The sequence below is a fragment of the Scyliorhinus torazame genome, chromosome 12 (assembly GCF_047496885.1).
Source record: "Scyliorhinus torazame isolate Kashiwa2021f chromosome 12, sScyTor2.1, whole genome shotgun sequence".
Classification (NCBI taxonomy): Eukaryota; Metazoa; Chordata; class Chondrichthyes; order Carcharhiniformes; family Scyliorhinidae; genus Scyliorhinus; species Scyliorhinus torazame.
In genome coordinates this window covers 214355443-214382893 of record NC_092718.1, presented here as the reverse complement: position 1 = coordinate 214382893, position 27451 = coordinate 214355443, and the positions used below count along the sequence as shown (strand labels likewise).

The 27451-nt window shown below is 42.8% G+C and overlaps 1 protein-coding gene across 2 annotated transcripts in view; it reads right to left on the bottom strand.

Annotated features, from left to right (window-relative positions):
* Positions 1 to 27451, bottom strand: part of LOC140386967 (clathrin heavy chain 1) — an 83995-nt gene that overhangs the window by 18784 nt on the left and 37760 nt on the right. For both annotated transcript variants that reach the window (XM_072469913.1, XM_072469914.1), the window contains exons 8-21: positions 20027 to 20224; positions 19382 to 19582; positions 17713 to 17865; positions 14862 to 14984; positions 13744 to 13881; positions 11663 to 11827; positions 11389 to 11569; positions 8185 to 8348; positions 5184 to 5309; positions 4632 to 4774; positions 3788 to 4022; positions 2869 to 2991; positions 1801 to 1946; positions 23 to 206 (exon numbers count right to left, since the gene is read on the bottom strand). In XM_072469913.1, coding sequence (XP_072326014.1) covers positions 23 to 206; positions 1801 to 1946; positions 2869 to 2991; positions 3788 to 4022; positions 4632 to 4774; positions 5184 to 5309; positions 8185 to 8348; positions 11389 to 11569; positions 11663 to 11827; positions 13744 to 13881; positions 14862 to 14984; positions 17713 to 17865; positions 19382 to 19582; positions 20027 to 20224 — 2280 coding nt within the window. The remainder of the gene's footprint in view (positions 1 to 22; positions 207 to 1800; positions 1947 to 2868; positions 2992 to 3787; positions 4023 to 4631; positions 4775 to 5183; positions 5310 to 8184; positions 8349 to 11388; positions 11570 to 11662; positions 11828 to 13743; positions 13882 to 14861; positions 14985 to 17712; positions 17866 to 19381; positions 19583 to 20026; positions 20225 to 27451) is intronic.

The following is a 27451-nucleotide window of genomic DNA, read 5'->3' as shown; positions in this document are numbered from 1 at the left end:
CACGTGACTTCTATGTTCTCACCTGCACTGCAGATGTGTTCACATCAAATTTTCTGAAGATGGCAAATGCCTCTTCGAAGAGTTCATTGCTGATTGCAATGTTGGCTATGTCAGGTGCATCATAGTTGTCCAGACGATTGATATATTCCATCACACGGGTACGGTCAGCTTTGATAGCAGTGAGGATCAGTAGGTTCTGCAAATTTCTAGTTTGAGGGGGGCAAAGTTGCATCATTTTTGTATATTTATGCTAGTCTTCAGAATTGCACTAATGGATACCACAATATATGGCCTAGATATGGCTTCACAGCAAGAATGGTTCTCCTTTACCTCACCCTCATGCAGGAAAACCGACTTTCCAATTTGAAGCAGGAAAAGCAGATAAACCCAACTGTTTGAGATTTGCAGCAAGGGTACATAATTTGGTGCCACTGGTCTGAGGAAAATCAGCCACTTCAATAAGTAGAGTTTGTACCAGTGATAACTAAGTAATTAGATACATGACCCATGAAGAAGAGTTATTTAAACCTGTACCAAAGCAGTGTCAGTTATGGGCAACATTGAAGGATGATGTGAAAGCACAAGGGTGCAGCAATGTCACAAGAGTGAGAAACCAGTTACTAGATCGACTGGAGACGGCCAGGAGATATTGTAGAGGTATTCAAACAAATCAGAGGGGTTTGCACATAATAGGCAGGGAGAAAAATGTTCTCATTGGAAGGATCAAGAACCAAGAGGACAGATTTAAAAAGTAATGGCAAAAGCAGCAGTGGTGATAGTGGTGTTTTTTTTTTAAAAAGCTGGTTAGGATCCAGAATACACTGCCTATGTAGAGTGTGGCACTAGGTGAATTGCTCCAGAGAGCCAACACAGACATGGACTTGATGGCAACCTTTGTGCAGTGCCCAATTTATATGTACATTAGAATTTGGTTAATCATTTTCAGCTAGAGGGTAATGCAACGGTAAAAGCTTCTGCCAATCCACTGAATTAAGGCAAGATCTAGATCTGGTGTCATTTAGAGTTCCAGATTTGGTTTACAGGTTGGTGCAGCTTCTGCCCATTGCAAATTGTAATGACAAATGGTGGCAGGCCAACACCAGAAGTTCTAAATCCAGCCTCTTTGACCCAGCAGCCAGTACACCTGTTGACAAACATAGTAGGTCGGAGAGAGAAATACAAACCAAGCAGAGATAAAGGGAAGAAAAAAAGCTGATTAAGTCTTTAAATACAGCCATTGTTGCAAAACTGGATTTAGTGGCATGGTTTTAAAAAATTTTTTTTATAAAGTTATGGATCAGAACCATCTGGGGGAAAATCCAGCAACTTCAGCAAAGTTACAACTCCAAACTGTTATAGCCACTGGATGAAATGAAAATCGCTTATTGTCACAAGTAGGCTTCAAATGAAGTTACTGTGAAAAGCCCCTAGTCGCCACATTCCACACCTGTTCGGGGAGGCTGTTACGGGAATTGAACCGTGCTGCTGGCCTGCCTTGGTTTGCTTTCAAAGCCAGCGATTTAGCCCTGTGCTAAACAGCCCCATCCACAGGTTGTATCCAATTTGCCCAGTCGTCATTTTTAACAGAAATCAAAGTACTGAATGCCAGAATCTAAATAAAACACGGGAACCTCCAGCACGGCAGCATTTGTGGAGAAAGAAAACAGAGTTCATATGGATTTTTTGGACTCAAACAGTAGCTCCCATCTCCACATATGCTGCCAGACCTGCTGAGATTTTTCAGAATTAGTCTTGGTCATTAACATGTCTGCAACAAATAACTTGACTGAGCTGTTCTACCTGTGCTCACTGAAGACAGAATTGTCCAGGACAATTTTTTCCAATAATTCAATTAATTCATTTGGAAGATCAGCAGTCATGAAAGCCTTGACAGTAACCGAAACTTCCTCAGGATCCTGAGTTTCCGACAGAGCAGTTTGCACAACCTAGAAATAAAAAGCACCATGAAAATGGTGATCTTCAACACAATACCCAAATTAATTTCCCAGTAGATTCTCAAAACTTAGCTTATTTTATGCAGATCAGAGCACTTGTACCTCTAGTCAGAATGGTTTCATTCAACAGAAGGTAACTAGGCACTAGTTAATATCAGGTACTTCTAAAGAGAAACTGCTATGCCCACTAACCTTCCTTAGACAGCCCAAGGATAGACTAGTAGAGCAACAGTTATTCAGGAAAGGCACAATGTTGAATAGACAGTATAAACATTCTCTCCTGCATTTCAAAAAGCATTTGGCATGTTCTAGGCGAGTCAATATTTACAGTTGGTAGTTTGCTATGGCAGTTAAGTACACAACATCAAGGGTTGCATACCTCTTCTACATATACACATTAGAACCCTCAAATGGGTAGGTACAAAATCCTTTGAGCACACACTCATCTGTCCGAATATTTATTGCCTTGGATTTTCCTTATTCATTGCCCAGCTCTTATGGCCATTTTCATTTCAGGACTACTTAAAAACAGCATAGCACATTCAATGTAATTTCATTACTACTTTGTTGTGTTCTATCCTCAGATTCTAGAAAAATGCATCCAATATAAATGTTGGATAAGTAGATGTAAACGGAGGAAAATTACAACTAGGAGGAAAATTACAACTAGGTAAAGGTGAAAGTTGAAAACTCCAGTTTTCACAGGCTTCTGAATTGTTAGGAGGTTGGTTTATTTCTAAATATCAGTAACTATTATTGTGGATTATGCGATTCCGGCTTACAGCAATTTTGTCACTCATTTCGTTTCAATAGAACAAGCCCATAATGAAGCTCCTACATTTAGTTACAATGTATAAAAGCTACACTGCAAACACTGGACTTTTAGAATACCACACAATCAATGTTTTTTTACCTGGTCAATAAGAGGTCTCCTGTAGGGGTTAGTTTCTTGCAGGACACTTGCCCAGAGCTCAGGATCTTTCCGGCGGACTAGGTAACGAGAAAGGCTCTTGAACAATGAGTTCTCATTGCACACCTGTTTCAGAAAGGTAAAAAGACATCAAGAACTGTTCCAGAGCAAGCATTTTCCCAGCAGACCCTGGAAACTAGTCAGACTAAATAAGCCACAATATGGAAACATTTCTACTGAATAAGCAGTTAGATCAAATGGTTGCACTCATCCTCAAGGCTAGAGTATAAATCCAGGCAGATGTTCCTGCAGAGTACTGAGGCATGGCTATATCATAGAATTTACAGTGCAGGAGGCCATTTGGCCCATTGAGTCTGCACCGGCTCTTGGAAAGAGCACCCTACCCAAGCCCACACACCTCCACCCGATCCCCATAACCCCACCCAGCACTAAGGGCAATTTTGGACAACAAGGGCAATTTAGCTTGGCCAAGCCACCTAACCTTCCCATCTTTGGACTATGGGAGGAAATCGGAGCACCCGGAGGAAACCCACGCAGACATGGGGAGAACGTGCAGACTCTGCACAGACAGTGTCCCAGCGGGGAATCGAACCTGGGACCCTGGAGCTGTGAAGCAATTGTGCTAACCACCATGCTACCACGCTGCCGCAGTTACTTTTTCCAAGGGGACCATTTGATAAACCCACAAGGAGGTATCCCCAGACAACATCCCAAAGAGTTTATTTTTAAGAAAACACTGCAATGAGTTCGTACAAATGCTCAATTTGCTGATATTGTACTCTACGCACATTCTGGCTAGATGGATTTATATAAATAAAAGAACCAGTATGTTAGGAAAGGAAACTCAACCCAGTTTGCATTTCATACATTAGCCAGACATAGCTGGGAAACAATCACTTACATTGATGAGCTCCAAGTCACACTGGCCACGCTCATAAGCTACACAAGCCAGATGGGGGTCTCTCTTCTCACAATATTTACCAACCACACGGCTATCATAATATGGGTTCTCCCGGAGGAAGCGCTCGGGGTTGTTATTGCTGTCGATGTAAATTTTTGCAAGTGCATTGTGGGTGGCAGGTTCCTCACAGCCTTCATGAATTCGTGATTCCAGCCAGGGCAACAGTAACTTTAGCCTGCAAAAAAAATATATACATGCAAGTTTTAAAAAGTGGCCAGTACACAAACATTCAGCATAAGGAGCAGGATTGGCCTCCAAATATTGGAGACTTAGGACAAACCCTCAAGAGAGAGCAGTGGTGAAGAGGGAGGAACAGTATTGGATTCTCGAAAAATGTATTTCCAGGCCAAGTTCAGATTTTTACCTACAAGGAGTCTAGGGTTATGGAAGACAAGAAATGGAATTAAAGCCATAGTCAACATGGCAGAGTAGGTTGAGGAGCCAAATAGTCTTCTCATTCTTTTATTCGAACCTCAGATGTCTCAAGAGTGAGCAGATGGATTACACATGGTGTTGAGCCACAGTTAACTAGCAAACAACCCATTCTGGCACATTTGATAATTTCACAAAAGGGATTGATGGGCAGAGTGGAGGTACACAAGTCAGAATCAAACAAGTTTTTTTTCTACCAATCTGCTGAGCAAGTCCTTGTGGCCCAGGTGACTGGGAGCACCATTTTGGAAGTCTAGTACTTGCTTTCACAAAAGAGTTACAAAATTATGAATTGGAACCTGCAATACTCCTGGTTAGGTAGAGTAGAGTAGAAGGAGATTAATTACCATACCTGTTCCTCTTTTCTACTTCAGCAACCAGTTCATCAGTGGAGAATTGCCCACGTACAACAAGGATTAAATTCTTAATGACATCTTCCGAACAATCTACGTCAAGGAGCCCTCCGACCACTACTGGCAAACGACTTGGATTCACCTAACAAAGCACAATAGGTCATATTCTTGTCCCAATAAACAATCCATTTACAACTAGTGCATAATTTGAGAATCATTTAAAAGTCAGTTACAGAATGCGAATTAAAGTAAAATCAGTCATCATTTGGCTTGCAATTCCAGATCCACAGCAATGTGGCTGACTTAACCATCCTCTGAAATGGCCTACCAAGCCACAAGGGCAGTTAGGAATGGGCAAAAATGCTGGCTTTGCCCGTGATGCTCACATCCCATGAAAAACAAACAAAATCAGGCTCAATGGTGGCCTAGGAACATTTTGGTCATACAGCCACCCTCTTAAAATGCACCTGAACCAGCTGCCCAAGTTACAACAAAGACAGAATTCACAGGACCAAAACATTTCCCACTTCTATCGTGCTCCATTCACTCACCTTCTGAACGTAGATCTCAATATACTTCTGCAGGTTGTTGCGGTATAGATACAACACCAGGTCATGCACAAAGTCAAAGCGATCACAAACAATAATCAGAGGCAGCTGGTCAGTCAGTTTGGCCTCCTGTGAAAACAATAGTTTAAAAAGAGAATAGCTTTAGAGTCTTATCCATCATAAAATGGATTTGAACACATCCGTAAGCCAACTTTCTACACCTGCTTTTAGCCTCCTTTGATAGAACCAAGCATCAAGAAACACTTCCATGAGTATTTGATAGAATGCAGATCCTTGAATGGATCGAAATTGACAGATTTGGTCGGAATAGTCAAAACTACAGCAAAAGTAGCCATGTAGTTAGCTGCACCTGCAGATGGTTCATTTCAGTTCCATTAAAAGATGAGCTGGAAGAATTTACACTTAGATCAGTATTTGATCTTTCACACAACCTACCAGTCTGCTTTAAAAACCACAAGCTCGTTAAAAATCTACATTTCATACCAATTTTAGTTCAGATGTTGAAAGATCCCAAAAATAACTTGTCACTAATCTCTTGCTGCGTGCACACAAAAATGGCTCAGATTGCGGGGTACAAATACTTTAGGATGCACGCAAAGTTAGAAAAGACACGAGCTTTAGTTTGTACATCAAACTGGGTTGAATTTATTCCTTTTAAGCATGAGCACACTGAGCAGACAGGACTGGGGAAGCTAGACACTGGGAGCAAGAACAAACATTTCTAGTCTACTCCTAGAAATTTAACTTTGGGTTGAATATCAAACAAAATGTTTAAATCTTGCACAATATCAATGCAACATAGCACATGTGGCTTTGGTTGGGCAAGGGTCATCTTATAAAATAAGTTGGATTCTACTTGAAATTTGAGGGGATCATTAACCCGTATGACTTGCATTTTAAGGTTGATGCAAAAATGTTACAAATTGAAATACTAATCTTCACCCCAAAAATTCACCATTATTGGTCACATTTACCCTCACCCCCAAACATTTACTGGTAGAACACAACTGTATTAAGACTAAAAACCTTACATCTACTACAGTAGTGATGGTATTGAAGCTAGCAGTTACTGCAGGAATAGCACTCTGGGCTTGGGAAGCAGACATTACTCATTAGATCAGCTTTACACAAGAGTCTGAACATTTGACTCTCCTCTTCCCCCTCCCACATCACATCCTGCTTTAAGCAAAAATTAGTAGGTAACTTGCACTTGAAAGCACTGTCCTCCGTGACCAAGTAAAAATACCCCAACTTCTGGATTATATGAAAATCAGTACCAAGACGAGCAGCAGTCTGCGGTTCAAGGAGGTCCATCACTACCCATGGGGAACTGCTGATGGACAAATATGGCTGTTGGCATTCCCACAACTAACAAGCTGCAGATTGTATCTTCCAAATTCATGGGGCAGTTTTCACTGGCATCACCAAATGTGATAGTCATGTTAAGACTTGAGCCAATTAACTGGCCCAAGTCTCAACCCGCTTCCAGCTACAGATCTTGAAAGTGGTTCAAACATTTACTATAACTGCTATATGGTCTAGTCTTATCCTCGACTGTAGCTAGGTACCCACCACCACAAAATGCCCAGATTAGTTCTAAAGAGGTCATTGTACTCGTTATGTCCACCTTGATATGCAATGACAAATCAAATGGAGACCACCCATTCACTAGTATAGGGGTTCATGGAAAGTCTAAAGCAGGGTAATCATCATGTTCAGCCAGCCTCAGCAAACAGTTGCTCATGTTTCTATTTTGGCTTTCCACTCAAGTACAGACCAAAGGCAGATTTCAAAGTGCACTTTTAATGTTACAACACAGTAACTGATAGTGGCTTTCCTCAAGTGGAGCTGGGCTTACACCAGCCAGATTTAAAGTTTTAGATACATTTCAAACTGCAAGATATATTTTAGCCAGCTTCATAACATGTTCTGCCAATGTCTTGCCACATCCAAGAGAACCGTCCTGCTGGAAATAAGGGAGGAAGGAAAGGAAGCCTATGCTGCTAAATTTACCTGGTACATGTCCTGTCCATTCCAGACAAGGAGGAACAGCACAAAAAATAATAGCTTCCATCAGGAGCTGGTCACTCAATTCAACATTACACAAACTGATAAGCAGTTGAAGTTAACATGGTCATTTAACACCCAATAGCTGAAGGATCAATTCTGCAAAAGCCAATTTAATTGGTTCTTATGTCTGCATGAGCTTCAATTGAGAAAGCAGCCACGCCGTTTCCTTAAAACCCGTTTACTGTTACTTCAGGTCCTGAAACATCAGGTTATTGTTCAAACAGAACAAACAGCAATTACAGTTGCAGTTCTGAAGCACTAGTCTAATTAGACTTCACATTACAATACAAATTTTGTTATATTGGTTCTAGCTTAGAGCAGATAATGGAGACTAGCTTCAATTTTTCAATCTCCCCCACCCCAGTTAAGCAGCTGCTTGCAGTCAAGCTTTTTAATCTTTCACACGACACTTGTAACTGCAGTACGCAATTCTAACAGGACAGTTAGTGTGATTACTAAACCAATTCAGAAGCTGATATGCAGCTTGATTTATTGGCTTCACAAATTCCAGAGATGTTCAAAACTTGGGGTCAGGTACCAAGTGCCAGCTTGGCCATAGAATATCTGATGGAGTTTAGAACAAACAAGATACAGACACATCCAATTACAGTATTGGTACCCAATATTGCCCAGCACACAATTAGATATTAGAAATCCCATGGGTTTATACAAATAGCCAAAGGGATGGTAAAAAATGCATCGGTTCCCACAACATGAACACAGGACAGTAGCTTCCGCAAAGGGACAATCTGGGATTGATTGCTTAGGCTACTTGTTTGGATTTTGCAAGTCTGCCAAAATAGCCAGTTTTAAAAAGAATTGGCATAATTTAAATGTTTTCTAAATTAAGCTATTTGCATGTACACCATATATACAGGAGAACCAAGAAACAAAGCCAGGAAGTTTATACTACCTTAAGAAAGTTCTTCACACGTTCCGGATCATAGCAATTGCTCTCACGACAGATTCTTTCCACTTCTTTGATCTGCCCAGTTTTGCAGGCAGCTTGAATGTACTTGAAGTGGACTTCTGGATCTTGACTGAAGTTTACAATGGAGCCCAAAAAGTAGAACAGACCTTACAAATAAAGCAAATGTTACATGGAGATAAGCAAGGATCTTACCAAGGTAGCCAGCATTTGATCTCAGAATCAGTGCATATAGCCTGCACCAACCCTCTGAAAGAATCTAGGCTCATTCCCTTTAACTCCATCCCTGAATACTAAGGGGCAAATTTTATCATGGCCAATCAACCCAACCTGCACATCCTTGGATTGTGGGAGGAAACCGGAGCACCTGAAGCAAACCCTCAGACAAGCCCAGATATTACTCCCTGGGAGTGAGGCAGCAGTGCTGCCCAGAATGTCAAGAATACAAGGTTGACAAGTCCAATTATGTTCCAAACCCATGACCTAAGCTTATTGAATCTTGCTGGCAGGTGTCAATGGTTATCCAATTTTAATTTCCATCTATTTTTTCAGGCTTCCAAATTCAAAATATGTCAGAAGCAGACAGAACCAGGGCCTCCACCATTTAGTGCAGTCGGTACATCCAGCTCCCAGTTGCTATGAACAATTTCACAAGAGTGCTATATGCATATTGAAGGACCTGCCAATTAGTGAACTGGGGATTTAATTTAAAAAAAAATAAATTTGAGTGCCCAATTCAATTTTTCCAATTAGGAGTCAATTTAGCATGGCTAATCCACCTACCCTGCACATCTTTTGGTTTGTGGGGGCGAAACCCACGCAAACAGGGAAATGTGCACCAACTCCACATGGACAGTGGAGATTTAATTTTTCATAGCACAAGTTATTCAATCAAGCCAACTACCACCTTAAACTTAGACCAGTGGGCAGCACGGTAGCATTGTGGATAGCACAATTGCTTCACAGCTCAAGGGTCCCAGGTTAGATTCCGGCTTGGGTCACTGTCTGTGCTGAGTCTGCACATCCTCAGTGTGTGCGTGGGTTTCCTCCGGGTGCTCCGGTTTCCTCCCACAGTCCAAAGATGTGCAGGTTAGGTGGAATGGCCATGCTAAATTGCCCTTCGTGCCCAAAATTGCCCTTTGTGTTGGGTGGGGTTACTGGGTTATGGGGATAGGGTGGAGGTGTTGACCTTGGGTGGGGTGCTCTGCCCAAGAGCTGGTACAGACTCGATGGGCCAAATGGCCTCCTTCTGCACCTTAAATTCTATGAACTTCTATGAATTTGCAACACCTTACATAAAAGGAATGCTCAAAAGATAATTCAAATGCATGAGGAAATCAGGTAGAGTTGAAATGAAAATCGCTTATTGTCACACGTAGGCTTCAATAAAGTTACTGCGAAAAGCCCCTAGTTGCCACATTCTGGCGCCTGTTCGGAGAGGCAGGTACGGGAATTGAACAGTGCTGCTGGCCTGCCTTGGTCTGCTTTAAAAGCCAGCTATTTAGCCCTGTGTGCTAAACCAGCCCTAGTAGTAAAGCTGAGTAAAGATAGAGGGGCTTTCAAAAGGAGGGAGTTTGTGAAGAGGCAGGGAACATTAGAGGGGCAGATCAGGAAGAGAGCACAAGCAGGAGCATTAGTGCTTGGAGACTTCAAATCAACAGGGCAGGAAACCAACACGCAGCAGCTCATACAGAGGCCAAGGATTGAGAATTTAAACAAAGTCAATGCAAGTTGGAAAGGGCAAAAAGTGATGGATGAGAAGGCTGTGGAAAAGATAATACTAGGATGTAGGACAGAGGAGACCTTAATAGTCTGCAGTACACATATTAAAAAAGGCAGAAAGTAAGCACGGTGCTTCACACAATACTGAGCCTGTAGACCAGGTTAGTAGTTACGGCATAATTCACACCAAAGGTTCTTGTACAATTACCTCAGGGATCGATGAAACCATAGCTACACTGTTTTAATGTACAAAAAAAAAAAAAAAAAACACCAGACAGGAAAATACTCTGCTGAAATCCACACTGATAGAACATAGAACGATACAGTGCAGTACAGGCCCTTCGGCCCTCGATGTTGCACCGAAACAAAAGCCATCTAACCTACACTATGCCATTATCATCCATATGCTTATCCAATAAACTTTTAAATGCCCTCAATGTTGGCGAGTTCACTACAGTTGCCGGTAGGGCATTCCACGGCCTCACCACTCTTTGCGTAAAGAACCTACCTCTTACCTCTGTCCTATATCTATTACCCCTCAGTTTAAAGCTATGTCCCCTCATGCCAGCCATTTCCATCCGCAGGAGAAGGCTCACTGTCCACCCTATCTAACCCCCTGATCATTTTGTATGCCTCTATTAAGTCTCCTCTTAACCTTCTTCTCTCCAACGAAAACAACCTCAAGTCCATCAGCCTTTCCTCATAAGATTTTCCCTCCATAACCAGGCAACATCCTGGTAAATCTCCTCTGCACCCGCTCCAAAGCCTCCACGTCCTTCCTATAATGCGGTGACCAGAACTGTACGCAATACTCCAAATGCGGCCGTACCAGAGTTCTGTACAGCTGCAACATGACCTCCCGACTCCGGAACTCAATCCCTCTACCAATAAAGGCCAACACTCCATAGGCCTTCTTCACAACCCTATCAACCTGGGTGGCAACTTTCAGGGATCTATGTACATGGACACCTAGATCCCTCTGCTCATCCACACTTCCAAGAACTTTACCATTAGCCAAATATTCCACATTCCTGTTATTCCTTCCAAAGTGAATCACCTCACACTTCTCTACATTAAACTCCATTTGCCACCTCTCAGCCCAGCTCTGCAGCTTATCTATGTCCCTCTGTAACCTGCTACATCCTTCCTCACTGTCGACAACACCACCGACTTTAGTGTCGTCTGCAAATTTACTTACCCGCCCTTCTGCGCCTTCCTCTAGGTCATTGATAAAAATGACAAACAGCAACGGCCCCAGAACAGAACCTTGTGGTACGCCACTTGTAACTGAACTCCATTCTGAACATTTCCCATCAACCACCACCCTCTGTCTTCTTTCAGCCAGCCAATTTCTGATCTTTTGGGTGATAAGCAGGATATGCCATCACCCATTGCATTCCCGTTATTGTCATTGACAACTTAAACCCAAATCAAATTTACAAGAGAGTCAAACTTCTTAGCACCTACCTTCAAAACTCTTGAAAGACTCGAACAGTTCGATCAGCTGCTGTGTACCAAGCTGCTCATGGTATTTGGAGGCAACTTGCACACAGATCTGCAGATTCTGTCGGATGTTAGCAGACAGCATGGCACGTAGGCATTCAACAGAATCCTCAACAGACAAGGATCCAAAGTAATTGACGAGCCACTGTGGGAAAGGAGATTGAAGTTGCAGCAAAATGTTACATACAAGGCAACATCCAAATTCCATTAAGTTATGGAATAAAACCTATTCACTGACCTCAGGATTGAGGAGGTGTGTGTGCACAACGGCACGCTTGATATCGTATAGGTCTGTATAATGTTCTAGGGCTCTTTGTAGCAGTCCAGCTTTCTCACAAAGCTGAGCAATGTGTGCACGGTCATAGTGAGTAAACATCTGGTTACCAAGAATAGCATCTGCAACCTGAAAAACAAACAATTGATATCGGTAGCATTTAGATAGGTACCCTGGGGGCTGCAGCTATATTGGCAAAGTGGAAGATCCATCAGCTTACAAATCTCGTGCTTAATGCTAAAAACAAGGCATTGAGAGAGCAAATGTCTCAACAGCCAAAAACTGGAAGGCACAGATGTAAAGTAGCAGGGCACCTTGTGATGAGTCACAAGACATACATGGGTGCCTTGGAACAGAAGGGGAAAATTCACTTGAGCATATGGAATACAAATTGTAGGCAAATCTCCAATTATCAGCCAACCACCCCAAGTGCCTGACATGGATGTTCTACACTACAATACAACCACAGAAAAGTGCACAGCATCCATGTAGCCACTAGAGGGGGTTTAACTGTCAACCACCACAGCATTATTGCAGTGGTACCAACTGCAGAAATACAGCAGCTTAAAGAACAAAACATAATCCCCTTCAAACCGTGTACAAATTCGAAGGATAATGCTCAAATGGCAGAGCCTACTATGGACCGAGTGGCCTAATTTTGCTCCTATCTCATGGTCTTGGAGAACCCTGACATACCCACAGCACATGGGTCATATAGCTTAAATGGCATTAAAATATCTCTATTCAAAGTATTTGCACATATACAAAAAATTCAAGATATCAGAACACATCAACTTGATAAACCAAACCACCACAACCCACCTGCCCCCCTGACACCAACATCCCACCTTCCCAATTTCAGCAACCCCCCAGACTATTTCCAGAAAAGCCCACCGCACCCACACAAACCGAGATCAGCCCATTGACCTTCCTAAAGAATTACGTGGTGTTCCTAAAGAATGACATGGAGGTTCTGAAACAAACAGAAACCTCAGCAGTCATTTTCAGTCTGCACCTACCCAGTGACAGCTTAAAATTAGCCATAAATCGACTCCAGTCTAGCAAAGTCCAGTTTATGCAGCTGTGCCCAGCTCTGTGCCACCTGAAACTCACCCCAAGTGGCAACTCTCATAGTCTCCTTTCCTGCTCCTTGGCATTATCAGGAACACCTCTTTCCCCATGTTTAATTTATATCCTGGAAGCCAGCCAAATTGCCATAATACCTCCAATGCTACCCACTGGGTCAAGGATACACCACATTTGACACCCAACAGCCATCACCAAAGCGAAAAGCAACAGGGGAAAGCAGGCACCACTTCCTTGTTCCTCTGGTGTAACCCAAAGTACCCTGAACTTAACTGGTTTAGCACACTGCTAAATCGCTGGCTTTTAAAGCAGACCAAGGCAGGCCAGCAGCACAGTTAGGTTCCCGTACCAGCCTCCCCGAACAGGCGCCGGAATGTGGCGACTAGGGGCTTTTCACAGTAACTTCATTTGAAGCCTACTTGTGACAATAAGCGATTTTCATTTCATCTGCATGCTTGCAACTGGCACCTTATGACAGCTGGACGAAACCACCCCAGCACCTCCCAACAAATACACCTATTCCACACCACACTGGTCAAAAGCCTTTGCCGCGGCCATTGTTACCACTGCCTCTACCAGTGGTTCCTCCCCCAAAGGCATCATTATATTGATTAGCACAAAATGGCCTTGAAATGTTGTGTCCTTCACCCACTTAATCCCAACAGCACATCTATTTTACACAACAACTCACATCTATACACTTCTCATACTAATTTTTGTTGTTACAAACTCCATATTTCGGTGTTGAGGTTTCTCCTGGGTTGGAGAGGCTCATTAGACACAGCTCTTAGACCAGATACCATGGAAGCAATAAAATCCACTCAGCTGGGTCACTAGATAAAGGGCATGTGGATCATGTGAACAGAGTGCAACAGTTATTCCACTCCCACCCAGAGAGTTAAATTGGTTCTCTACAACCCACAAGATCACTGCTTCACTTATATGGAAATGATTTGTACCTGAGGGGCATGCATGAGGTTCATTTCCAGGAGGCGAGTCTGCAGCGGGCCTTCAGATGGACGGTTATTCTTGAGGGCATCCAGCAAGAAGGAAGTGCACTGCTGGATCAGGTTGTACTCCATGAACACATCAACAATCTGCAACAAGATCATAATCAAGGAAAATTCAGTGATTTGAAATAATAGTTACTGAATGGAGTATGAATGCAATGTGATACCTCAACATTCTCCATGACAAACCAGGCCAAAACAAAAAAGGATGCACTTTGTGGACCCCAACACAAGTCATACCCAATAATGCCAGACATCCAGTTAAGGGTCAAGAGACTCAATGACTTGCTTAATAATTACAACTCAGGCAACCCATCCCTATCCCCATGTCAGAGCTCCCATTCAGCCTTATGTACTCTACACACTCCCCACAGCTGTACTTCTGGACCCAACGAGCACACCTCCTCTAGATTAGTAGAGATATAGTATAAAGTTCCCCTTATGCCAACAGAAAGGAATTCAGTACTGCAAGCTCTTTGAGCAAGTCACTAAAAATAATCCAGGTCCCCTTGTGAACTGAAATCAACATCCATTTTTTAAATTTTAGAGTACCCAATTCTCCCCCACCCCCAATTAAGGGGCAATTTAACATGGCCAATCCACCTACCCTGCACATCTTTTGGGTTGTGGGGGTGAGACCCATGCATTCTTGGGTAGAATGTGCAAACTCCAGACAGTGACCACTCCAGACGGTAACCCGGAGCCTTGGCACCATTGCTAACCACCATGCTGCCCTCTGTATTCCATTCTTAAAATCAATTGCAACCATCCTGCAGTACTCAATGGTTATTGAAGAATCATCCACTAATTATGCAGGGCAATTTTAAATACATTGATTTTCCTAGGGGGATATACAGTGTAATCAGCTTGTACTATTAAACGTGGGAATTTAAAGGAAACAAGTCTAGTCATTTCAGATGTGGAGTTAATTCAGGGGAAAGGTTCAGCATTACAAGGAAGGCCATTCATGTTAATACAATAGCGAGGGCAACTGAAGACAGTGCAAGTTTCTTTTCTGCTATCATGCACTTTAAATGCACTCACTTTCAAAGGAAGAAGTTCCTTACCTGGGTGATATCTGCAAGAGGTTCTTCATCCTGAACCAACATCTGAGCAAACTGAAGTCCTTGATCAGGACCAACCCTCATTACATTCCTCAGCAGAAAGATCCAATCCGGGGAGTAACCAACCTGAAGGACAAACCACAGTTGAGCAATAATCTCGCCTGCGAGGCAACCATCAGCTACATCAGTTCCAACTTTCCTTCAAACTCAAACTAAAAATATCTATTGGATTTTTAAAATTTTATTTAAAGGCAGAATTTCAGAATCAGAACCCAAAGCCACATTTATCCCATCGAAGCTTTAAGCCAATACGATACCCACTTATTCCACCTGTATTTTGTAGCTGATCCCAATTCAATCCAGACATGACATTCTGCCAGGCACCCCCCACAGGATTTCAAAAGACACTTAATAAGGTTAGAGATGAGGACCCATTAAGGAATTTAAGCTTTAGATTGAAGGCAAATGTAGCAGTAATGTCATTTTTAGAGTGCAATTAATGGTACTACAAAAATCAGCACTTGAGCATCAGGCAATTGCAATACAATTTATAATCAATGACTTGGATGAGGAAGACATGTGCCCAACTTTGCCACCTTCCTACTCAACATGTAGTGTCTGCAAAGAGACCTTGAGGTTGATGATCCATTTTCTGATAAAGACTATCAGTAAATGCAGAAGTATTGGAGGGGCTTTGCTGATTAAATCAAAAGTTTTTTTTTTATTAAATATTTTATTGAAAATTTTTGGTCAACCAACAGTACATTATGCATCCTTTACACCCTTTACACAATATTATAACACAAATAACAATGACCTATTTTATAAACAAAATGAATAAATAATAAATAACAAAAATGAAAACTAGCCCTAATTGGCAACTGCCTTGTCACAGGTAATTCTCCAAAAATATAATTTAACAGTCCAATATATAATTATCTGTAGCAACAACCTATACATACTATACAGTATATATTAACAACCCTGAGAGTCCTTCTGGTTCTCCCCCCCCCCCGATCCTGGGCTGCTGCTGCCGCCTTCTTTTTCCCATTCCGTCTATCTTTCTGCGAGGTATTCGACGAACGGTTGCCACCGCCTGGTGAACCCTTGAGCCGACCCCCTTAGGACAAACTTAATCCGCTCTAGCTTTATAAACCCCGCCATGTCATTTATCCAGGTCTCCACCCCCAGGGGCTTGGCTTCTTTCCACATTAGCAATATCCTGCGCCGGGCTACTAGGGACGCAAAGGCCAAAACATCGGCCTCTCTCGCCTCCTGCACTCACGGCTCTTGTGCAACCCCAAATATAGCCAACCCCCAGCTTGGTTCGACCCGGACTCCTACTACTTTTGAAAGCACCTTTGTCACCCCCATCCAAAACCCCTGTAGTGCCGGGCATGACCAAAACATATGGGTATGATTCGCTGGGCTTCTCGAGCACCTCGCACACCTATCCTCCACCCCAAAAAATTTACTGAGCTGTGCTCCAGTCATGTGCCCTGTGTAATACCTTAAACTGAATCAGGCTTAGCCTGGCACACGAGGACAACGAGTTTACCCTGCTTAGGGCATCTGCCCACAGCCCCTCCTCTATCTCCTCCCCCAGCTCTTCTTCCCATTTCCCTTTTAGTTCATCTACCATAGTCTCCCCTTCGTCCCTCATTTCCCTATATATATCTGACACCTTACCATCCCCCACCCATGTCTTTGAGATCACTCTGCCCTGCACCTCGTGTCGGGAGCTGCGGGAATTCCCTCACCTGTTGCCTCGCAAAAGCCCGCAGTTGCATATACCTGAATGCATTCCCTTGGGGCAACCCATATTTCTCGGTCAGCGCTCTCAGACTCGCGAACTTCCCATCCACAAACAGATCTTTCAGTTGCGTTATTCCTGCTCTTTGCCACATTCCATATCCCCCATCCATTCCCCCCGGGGCAAACCTATGATTGTTTCTTATCGGGGACCCCCCCCAAGGCTCCAGTCTTTCCCCTATGCCGTCTCCACTGTCCCCAAATCTTCAGTGTAGCCACCACCACCGGGCTTGTGGTGTAGTTCCTCGGTGAGAACGGCAATGGGGCTGTCACCATAGCCTGTAGGCTAGTCCCCCTACAGGACGCCCTCTCTAATCTCTTCCACGCCACTCCCTCCTCCTCTCCCATCCACTTACTCACCATTGAAATATTAGCGGCCCAATAATACTCACTTAGGCTCGGTAGTGCCAGCCCCCCCCCCTATCCCTGCGATTAAATCAAAAGTTAACATGAGCAACAGGTAGACAAATTTTATTTCAGCCTTTTTGCCAGGGTGTAGAGTACAAAGCACAAGGAAGTTTTGCTGCAGTTATACAGGAGGCCCCACATCTGGAATACCATGCACGGTTTGGCTCCTTTTAAGCAATTCAGGATAAACAAATGAAAACACTGAAAAATCTCAGGTCTAGTGTAGAGAACAGTCTGGGTGACTTGTCAGAGCGACTCGTCAGAGCTCGGAAAGTTTCTGCCCCATTTCAGATTCCAGCATCTGCTCTAATTTGTTTTTGTACAACGATTAGCAAAGATTCACTAGATTAATTCCTAAAATAAAGGCTTGATTACTTCCTAAAATGATGGCTGCTGTACTGTAAGGGGGACATGAAATTTGCATTGGCTGAAAAGCTTAGAACTAGTAAGTCTCAGGATAAATTGGTCATTGGATACAGGAGCTGAAATCTCTTCAAAAAGGTTGTACCATTTTCCACTCGAGGGATGTAGAAGATACTTGAGGATTGCACAAGACTTTGAATGCAGATTTAACCAGTTCTAAAACAGTCCGCCAAGCTGAGCAAAGTAAAGTCACACCATGTTAAAAACTTACTTTCTTGGCGTACAGCACAATCTTCTGGAACTGACCGGTTTCAGCAAAACACTGGATCACCTTGTTGGGGACATTTGCCCTCAGGTAGACACTCAGTGCCAGTGTGGGATCCACAGACTTTACAATATCACCAAGCTCCTCAGAGCATTCCAGCTATAGGAACAAAACAGACCATTAAATTACAAGTTACCATTCAGCTTATTGTTTTTGTAATCACTGGAACATTCTCAACCAGCTGTGGTACAGGCATGTGGGAACTAGAGGAAATTACAAGGTGACACAGATCTGGACTGTTTGGGTTTACAAGCCAACAAGAATTTAAATACATCAGAGCTGATGCTAAAGCCTGTGTAATCCATATCAAGTTTTCTACAAACAAGTTGGGAGGTGCTATTCTTGCTCTTGAACACAAAGCAATCAGTACCTGTTGTCAGAGTTGTATTAACCTTATTTAGCAAATTAGACTCCAAGGATTCAGCTCTTGAGGGAGATACTAGAGGGCATGATTACACATTCATGCCAAACAGCCATTGGCATCTTTGGGGAAGGCATGGCCAATAAGTGTCAGAGGTAGATTCTTTACACAGTGGTGGGTGCGTGGAACACACTGCCAGTGGAGGTGGTGGAGTCAGAGCCATTAGGGACATTAGCGACTCTGGGGCAGGCACATGGACAGCAGTAAATTGAAGCGGTGTAGGTTAGGTTGATCTTAGATTAGGATAAATGGTCGGCACATTGTGGACTGAAGGGCCTGTACTGTGCTGTTCTATATTCAGATCATAACTCTTGGTTATTGTAGTTCTACAACATTGTTCGTGAAGCCATAAGGCAGATAACTTGGTACCATACCACCATGCATCACAATTGTGCATACTGCATCCAGTCGGTTAGTGCTGGAGACGATTGCTAGCAAGTTCAGTTAAAGTAAACCATTTGGTCCTGGGTTAGGTAGCATTGTAGCACAATTCAAGAGCACAAAAATGTTCAATATTTCAGCCTTGCAGGTGGAGGCTCGGAGAAGGGCCAAGTGGGCAACTTAAAGACAGAGCACAAGTATGTTATCAAATGAACCAAGCACTGGGTCTGCATGGTTCAAGGCAATCAGGTAGGACATAAATACACGCAGTTCTGCCGGATGCCCTAGTTGGCCAGCAACCTCCTAAATCCATAACAAGCAACTCCACTCAAATAATTTGATATCTGGAAAGTAGACCCCTTGGGGGATTCACACTTAAGCTTCAGGGAGGGTGTAGCATAATGATATCAGATTTAAATTCCACTGCAGCAAATGGTGAAGTTTGAATTCAATACAAAGGAATTAGAAGTCTAATGATGCGCCAACCCCATGCACATTGCAGAAAGAAATGCCATCCTTACCCATTCTGACCTAAACATTACTCCAGGTGATTAACTTGTAACTGCCCTCGGAAATGGCCTAGCAAACTGCTCAGTTCAAGGGCAATTGGGGGATCAGCAATAATGCTGGCACAGCTAGCAGTGCCCCAATTTAATTAATAAATTAGGAAGTGCGCAAGACAATTAAGGTCTCACATTGTTAGAGAGATCTGGGCAAATGTGTAGCAAGCACATGCAGTTGCATCATGTTTGAAGAAAAAGTGCAAGTGCGCAAAAACTAGCCTGCAAATGAAAATTCCTGTCAAATTATTACCTTATCCTCTTTTAGCCACTTCTCAAGCAATTGCTTGCGGCCCTGCTGTAGTACTGGCCTACACAATTCCAAAGACTCAAATTTGTTCAGCTGCCCTTGATCAAGCAGGATTCCAAAGTACTGCAGCAAAGGAGAAGTCTGTCCTGGCTGGGCAGGTACACTCTGAAAACGGCGAATTGTGTCTGGAGTGCGCAAGATACCCTGATCAAAAGAAAGGCACAAGATGAAGTGAAATGCATAAACAAGCAAAGTGAATTATAGAGTCCAAAAGGAATTAGGAAGCACTATTAAGACAATGGTCAACATGTCCTTGCTTCATTACATCTGTCACTAAACAGATTTTGTTCATACATAGAAGCAAGCAGACTCACACAGTACAATATCAGCATCACTGACTAAATTAAGGCACTAATCATGCAATGTTTACCACCAAACGTGGTTCCAAACGCACTTACACAAAATTAATCTTGTGAAATTTCCCCAGAGTGCAATTCTTTGGGGCAAGTAACCCTAAGTGGAGTGGAGACAAACTAGCTGCATCAATTTCTTGCAAATAATTGTAAATACATATGTTACATCCAAAGAACTGCAACAAAAGAGGCTTGCCCTGTCAACTCAATTTGTATTACATTGTAAATGCATTACCTTGGGTGCATTTGCAGCTATTTTTGCTGCTTCAGAATAGTTTCCCTGAGCAAAGAGAGCATTGAACTTGCGAGCAAAAAGTTCCTCCGCCCCAGCCAGATTATTGCGCACAGCCATGCGCAGAGCAAGGTCTGGATTCTGCAAAACGTTGGTGATATAAGGAATGATGTTCTCTTCCTCAACACAGACAGATAACACCTGCAAGAGTGAACAGCCATTAGATCTCAGCATTTTAGGAAACCATTTTTATTTAATACAACGTAGATGGCGGCAGAGAGAATATTTGGTTTAGTAAAACACTAAACCCAGACTCCACTTCATTTGATATAGAAAACTGGTATTTCACATGAGGAAGACAGACCAGTATAGTTGACCTGAGCTTTAGACGGGAAGCCAAATTGCGTTTGGTTTTAAAAACCAATCCATATTTTAACATTTCCAAAAAGGAAAGCAATTTCTTCAAATGCAAAGTGCCAAAAATACCATCTTCAATGGCAAAAGGCCAAATTTTATTCTGGAGTTTAAGCCCCAGTGCCTTTTCACAGCAACATAGTTCTAGGACAAATGAGGCTGATCATATTTGCAGTAGCTAGAACGACTAGATGTTCTACTTGTTCATGTGCCCTTGGGCAGAGTTTAAAACCATGCGCACCTACTCAGCACTCCTTCAGATCACTTGCTATTCCATTCCAAATAATTTCACCTGTTCAAACATTACCTGCAAAAATTATTCATTGTTCACATTAAATTTGAATAAGTGATTCCTGGATGTGGATGTTAAAAGCAAGGCCAACTACATGACAAATATTGATCTGGTTAATCCTTCACATGGGGTACATGGAAGCAATCAAATCCCAGAAAATTGTTGGCAGCAATTGACTGCATCAATGCTGAGAAATCAGTACTCAATACAGGAAGGAGATGTTCCTTAAATTTGAGTAGTGCCCAGTTCAGGTCCTTGAAAGGGTGCAGAGGTGATTCACATGGTCCGAGGGATTAGGATTTCACCTACAAGCTTGGGTCAAAGAGGCAGAGGTTGTTCTCCTTTGAAAAGATTGGAGTCAAGATCGACAGGTTTTAAGCAAGCTGGAATAAAGTCGCAGCTGATGGGTTTGAGCTGAGATGGACAAAATGCAAGCAATTGCACTAACCAGAAGGGAGTGGAAGAGGGCAAACTGAAGGATCTATCTGGTTATGATCAGGTTAGGTTTTTGGGATAACGGTGCTGTAAAATGAGCCATGGTTAAGAGATTGTAGAACTTGTCAGACCAGTAACTTTTCAAACTACTCAATCTTAAATGCTATTATTATCAGGATATTACTTGCATTTTTTTTTTAAAGATTCGAACAAGGACAGGATATGAAATGCAATCATGAAGGAAGTTAAAGGCCATAGTATCAAAGCAAATACTAATCTAATCTATCAACAGACTTATTCCAGCCTTGAACCTAGCCGGTTTTCTGGTGCTCTCTACAGAGATAGAGGTGCAATTAGTCAATTCGGAGGACGGTGCAATTACCATAGAATGTTTTTTTTTTTTTTTATAAAAACAGCACAGGAGGCCGGCTCCTGAAAGAACTACCTAGTCTCTTTTTCCCCATTTCAAATGTATATCTAGCTCTCAAATCTTCCTATGGAATCTGCCTCCACCACTCGGCACATTCAAAATCCCAATAACAGTAGAAATCTTTCCTCCCACTTCTAGCTCTCTTGCTGAGTAAAGCAGTTTTTCCACATCCAACATGCTCTCTTGTTGACCATCTTGAAATGGTGATTCCCTAGTCACTGACATACTAAACCAGCAGAAACAGAATATCCATCTTCCTTACCCGTCAAAATTGTTCATAATTTTTTTAACACCTCACCACTCCAAGGAGACAAGCCCAATTTCCCTTTTATCTAATTTTCTCATTCCTGGTATCATTCTAGTAAATCTCTCCGCACTTCAACATCTTACTAAAATAAATTCCAAATAGGGTCTATCCCAGGATTGAGGTGTAGCATCAATTCCTTGTTTTTATACTCATGCCTCCATTTATAACCCCAAGCCTACTCCGCTGTTTCAACTAGCCTGGCCACCTTTAGAGAATTATGCACTTGAATTCAGAGGGCCTTCTGTCCCTGTACTCAGTTGTACCATTGAGCCTTAATGGTCTCCCACATTCGCCAAAACACATTCACATTTCTCTGCATTGAAATTAGTCTGCCCATTTCGCCAACTTACCAATGTCCCTCTGAAGTCAACTCCATGTCATCCTCCAATTCACTATTCTCCCCAGCTTAGTATTAGTTGCAAATTTAGATATTTTGCCCTCAAACAGTTTATATAATTCAGAAAAAGGGTCCCAACACCCACTCTGGGGAACACAACTTCAACTTGTAGTCTGAGAAATGCCCACCTATACCCTCCTGTTTCATCTCATGAATCCATGCTGCCAAAGCACACTCAATCCCAAACATTAAAACTTGCCATGTGGCACTGTATCAAATGCTTTCTTAAAGTCGCAAATATACAACATCCACAGCACTGCCCTCATCTGCTTGTGCCTCCTTGTCAAAGAACTCCGGCAGAAAAATATATTAATCTTATCCTGTATTATAGCCTTGGTCTCGTTTTCCACTGTCAAGCCGACAGGTCTGTAGTTTCCTGCATTATTCTTGCTCCTTTAAGAAGAGCGTCACATTTGCAATCCTCCGTCCCTCAGGTCCAATTCGGTATTCAGAAAGGCCTGGAAATTTTCTGTTAACAGCTCCATGATTTGCTCCCTTGCCTCAGCACATCCCATCTAGGCCTGGCAACTTCTCGATCTGCTGCCAGCCTTCTTAGCACCTCTTCTTTATCACCATATATTGCTCAGTTGCTTCAACACCCACAACTGGGCCATTGTCGCCATCTATTTTGGCAAAGACAGAAGCAAAGTACTCATTTACAACCTCTGCTTCAGTGAGTTAAGCAAACCGTGGCAACAACTGTTCACTCAATATAGTGGAATGAGTGATTAAGGCATTTAGCTACAAGTGCAATCCACAAACCATTATATTTTAGTTACATTTAAAAGGCAAGGAGTTGCATTACAGAGACTCAATGGTAGGCACCATATAGAATGGAACATTACAGCACAGTACAGGCCGTACAGGCCCTTCGGCCCTCGATGTTGCACTGACCTGTGAAACCACTAAAGCCCATCTACACTATTCCCTTATCGTCCATAGGTCTATCCAATGACCATTTGAATGCCCTTAGTGTTGGCGAGTCCACTACTGTTGCAGGCAGGGCATTCCACGCCCTTACTACTCTGAGTAAAGAACCTACCTCTGACATCTGTCATGTATCTATCTCCCCTCAATTTAAAGCTATGTCCCCTCGTGCTAGACATCACTATCCGAGGAAAAAGGCTCACTGTCCACCCCATCCCATCCTCTGATCATCTTGTATGCCTCAATAAAGTCACCTCTTAACCTTCTCTCTAACGAAAACAGCCTCAATTCCCTCAGCCTTTCCTCACAAAATCTTCCCTCCATACCAGGCAACATTCTGGTAAATCTCCTCTGCACCCTTTCCAATGCTTTCACGTCCTTCCTATAATGCGGCGACCAGAATTGCACGCAATACTCCAAATGCAGCCGCACCAGAGTTTTGTACAGCTGCAACATGACCTCATGGCTCAGAAACTCAATCCCTCTACCAATAAAAGCGAACACACCATACGCCTTCTTAACAGCCCTCAATCCGGGTGGCAACTTTCAGGGATCTATGTACATGGACACAGATCTCTCTGCTCATCTACACTGCCAAGAATCTTACCATTAGCCCAGTACTCAGTCTTCCTGTTATTCCTTCCAAAATTAATCACCTCACACTTTTCTGCATTAAACTCCATTTGCCACCTCTCAGCCCAGCGCTGCAGCTTATCTATGTAACTTGTAGCATCCTTCCACACTGTCCACAACTCCACCGACTTTAGTGTCATCTGCAAATTTACTCACCCATCCTTCTACACCTTCCTCCAGGTCATTTATAAAAATGACAAACAGCAGTGGCCCCAAAACAGATCCTTGTGGTACACCACTAGTAACTGGACTGCAGTCTGAACATTTCCCATCAACCACCACCCTAGTCTTCTTCCAGCTAGCCAATTTCTGATCCAAACTGCTAAATCACCCCGAATCCCATGCCTCTGTATTTTCTGCAGTAGCCTACCGTGGGGAACCTTATTAAACACTTTACTGAAATCCATATACACCACATCAACTGCTTTACCCTCATCCACCAGTTTGGTCACCTTCTCAAAGAACTCAATAAGGTTTGTGAGGCACGACCTACCCTTCACAAAACCGTGATGACTATCTCTAATCAAATTATTCCTTTCCAGATTATACGTCCTCTTATAAACCTTCCCAAGATTTTGCCCACAGCAGAAGCACAGTAGGCACAGTCATTTGCATGTATATGAATTCAGGCTGCTCATGTATTTAGATTAATGCAAGAGAACTCGACCTGGAAGCGAGTAAAACAAATAATATTTACGTAGAAATAAAGTTATTTACAAACAAAAGCAACAGGTAGTCATTCAGCCCCTCATATCTGCTCGGCCATTTGGTAGGATCATGGCTAATATAACATAAGAACTAAGAGCAGGAGTAGGCCATCTGGCCCCTCGAGCCTGCTCCACCATTCAATGAGATCATGGCTGATCTTTTGTGGACTCAGCTCCACTTTCCGGCCAGAACACCATAACCCTTAATCCCTTTATTCTTCAAAAAACTATCTTTATCTTAAAAACATTTAATGAAGGAGCCTCAACTGCTTCACTGGGCAAGGAATTCCAGAGATTCACAACCCTTTGGGTGAAGAAGCTCCTCCTAAACTCAGTCCTAAATCTACTTCCCCTTATTTTGAGGCTATGCCCCCTAGTTCTGCTTTCACCCGCCAGTGGAAACAACCTGCCCGCATCTATCCTATCTATTCCCTTCATAATTTTATCTGTTTCTACAAGATCCCCCCCGTATCCTTTTAAATTTCAACAAGTATAGTCCCAGTCTACTCAACCTCTCCTCGTAATCCAACCCCTTCAGCTCTGGGATTAACCTAGTGAATCTCCTCTGCACACCCTCCAGTGCCAGTACGTCCTTTCTCAAGTAAGGAGACCAAAACTGAACACAATACTCCAGGTGTGGCCTCACTAACACCTTATACAATTGCAGCAGCACCTCCCTTGTCTTAAACTCCATCCCTCTAGCAATGAAGGACAAAATTCCATTTGCCTTCTTAATCACCTGTTGCACCTATAAACCAACTTTCTACGACTCATGCACTAGCACACCCAGGTCTCTCTGCACGGCAGCATGTTTTAATATTTTATAATTTAAATAATAATCCCTTTTGCTGTTATTCCTACCAAAATGGATAACCTCACATTTGTCAACATTGTATTCCATCTGCCAGACCCTAGCCCATTCACTTAGCCGATCCAAATCCCTCTGCAGGCTTCCAGTATCCTCTGCACTTTTTGCTTTACCACTCATCTTAGTGTAGTCTGCAAACTTGGGACACATTGCCCTTGGTCCCCAACTCCAAATCAACTATGTAAATTGTGAACAGTTGTGGGCCCAACACTGATCCCTGAGGGACACCACTAGCTACTGATTGCCAACCAGAGAAACACCCATTAATCCCCACTCTTTGCTTTCTATTAATTAACCAATCCTCTATCCATGCTACTACTTTACCCTTAATGCCATGCATCTTTATCTGATGCAACAACCTTGTGGCACCTTGTCAAAGGCTTTCTGGAAATCCAGATATACCACATCCATTGGCTCCCCGTTAACTACCGCACTGTTAATGTCCTCAAAAAATTCCACTAAATTAGTTAGGCACGACCTGCCCTTTATGAACCCATGCTGCGTCTGTCCAATGGGACAATTTCCATCCAGATGCCTCGCTATTTCTTCCTTGATAGATTCCAGCATCTTCCCTACTACCGAAGTTAGGCTCACTGGCCTATAATTACCCGCTTTCTGCCTACCTCCTTTTTTTAAAACAGTGGTGTCACATTGGCTAATTTCCAATCCGCCAGGACCACCCCAGAGTCTAGTGAATTTTGGTAAATCATCATGAGTGCATTTGTAATTTCCCTAGCCATCTCTTTTAGCACTCTGGGATGCATTCCATCAGGGCCAGGAGACTTGTCTACCTTTAGCCCCATTAGCTTGCCCATCACTACCTCCTTGGTGATATCAATCCTCTCAAGGTCCTCCCCTGTCATAGCCTCATTTCCATCAGTCACTGGCATGTTATTTGTGTCTTCCACTGTGAAGACCGACCCAAAAAACCTGTTCAGTTCCTCAGCCATTTCCTCATCTCCCATTATTAAATCTCCCTGCTCATCCTCTAAAGGACCAATATTTACCTTAGCCACTCTTTTGTTATATGTATTTGTAGAAACTTTTACTATCTGTTCTTATATTCTGAGCAAGTTTACTCAATCTATCTTACTCTTTATAGCTTTAGTAGCTTTCTGTTGCCCCCTAAAGATTTCCCAGTCCTCTAGTCTCCCACTAATCTTTGCTACTTTGTATGTTTTTTCCTTCAATTTGATACTCTCCCTTATTTCCTTAGATATCCACAGTCGATTTTCCCTCTTTTTACCATCCTTCCTTTTTGCTAGTATAAACCTTTGCTGGGCACTGAAAAATCACTTGGCAGGTTCTCCACTGTTCCACCATAAAGTCTTTGCTCCCAGTCTACCTTAGCTAGTTCTTCTCATCCCATTGTAATCGCCTTTGTTTAAGCACAAAACACTAGTGCTTGATTTTACCTTCTCACCCTCCATCTGCATTTTAAATTCCACCATATAGTGATCACTCCTTCCGAGAGGATCCCTAACTAGGAGATCCTGTCTCATTACACAGGACCAGATCTAGGACCGCTTGTTCCCTCGTAGGTTCCATTACATACTGTTCGAGGAAACTATCGCAGATACATTGTATAAACTCCTCCTCAAGGCTGCCTTGACCGACCTGGTTAAACCAATCCATATGTAGATTAAAATCCCCCATGATAACTGCTGTACCATTTCTACATGCATCAGTTATTTTTGTTTATTGCCTGCCCCACCTTAATGTTACTATTTGGTGGCCTATAGACTACTCCCATCAGTGACCTTTTCGCCTTACTATTCCTGATTTCCACCCAAATGGATTCAACCTTATCCTCCATAGCACCAATGTCATCCCTTACTGTTGCCCGGATGTCATCCTTAAATAACAGAGCTACACCACCTCCCGTCCAATCAACTCTGTCCTTCTGTATAGTTTGATACCCTCGGATATTTAACTCCCAGTCGTGACCATCCTTTAACCATGTTTCAGTAATGGACACTAAGTCATTCACGATGATTTGCGCCATCAACTCATTTACC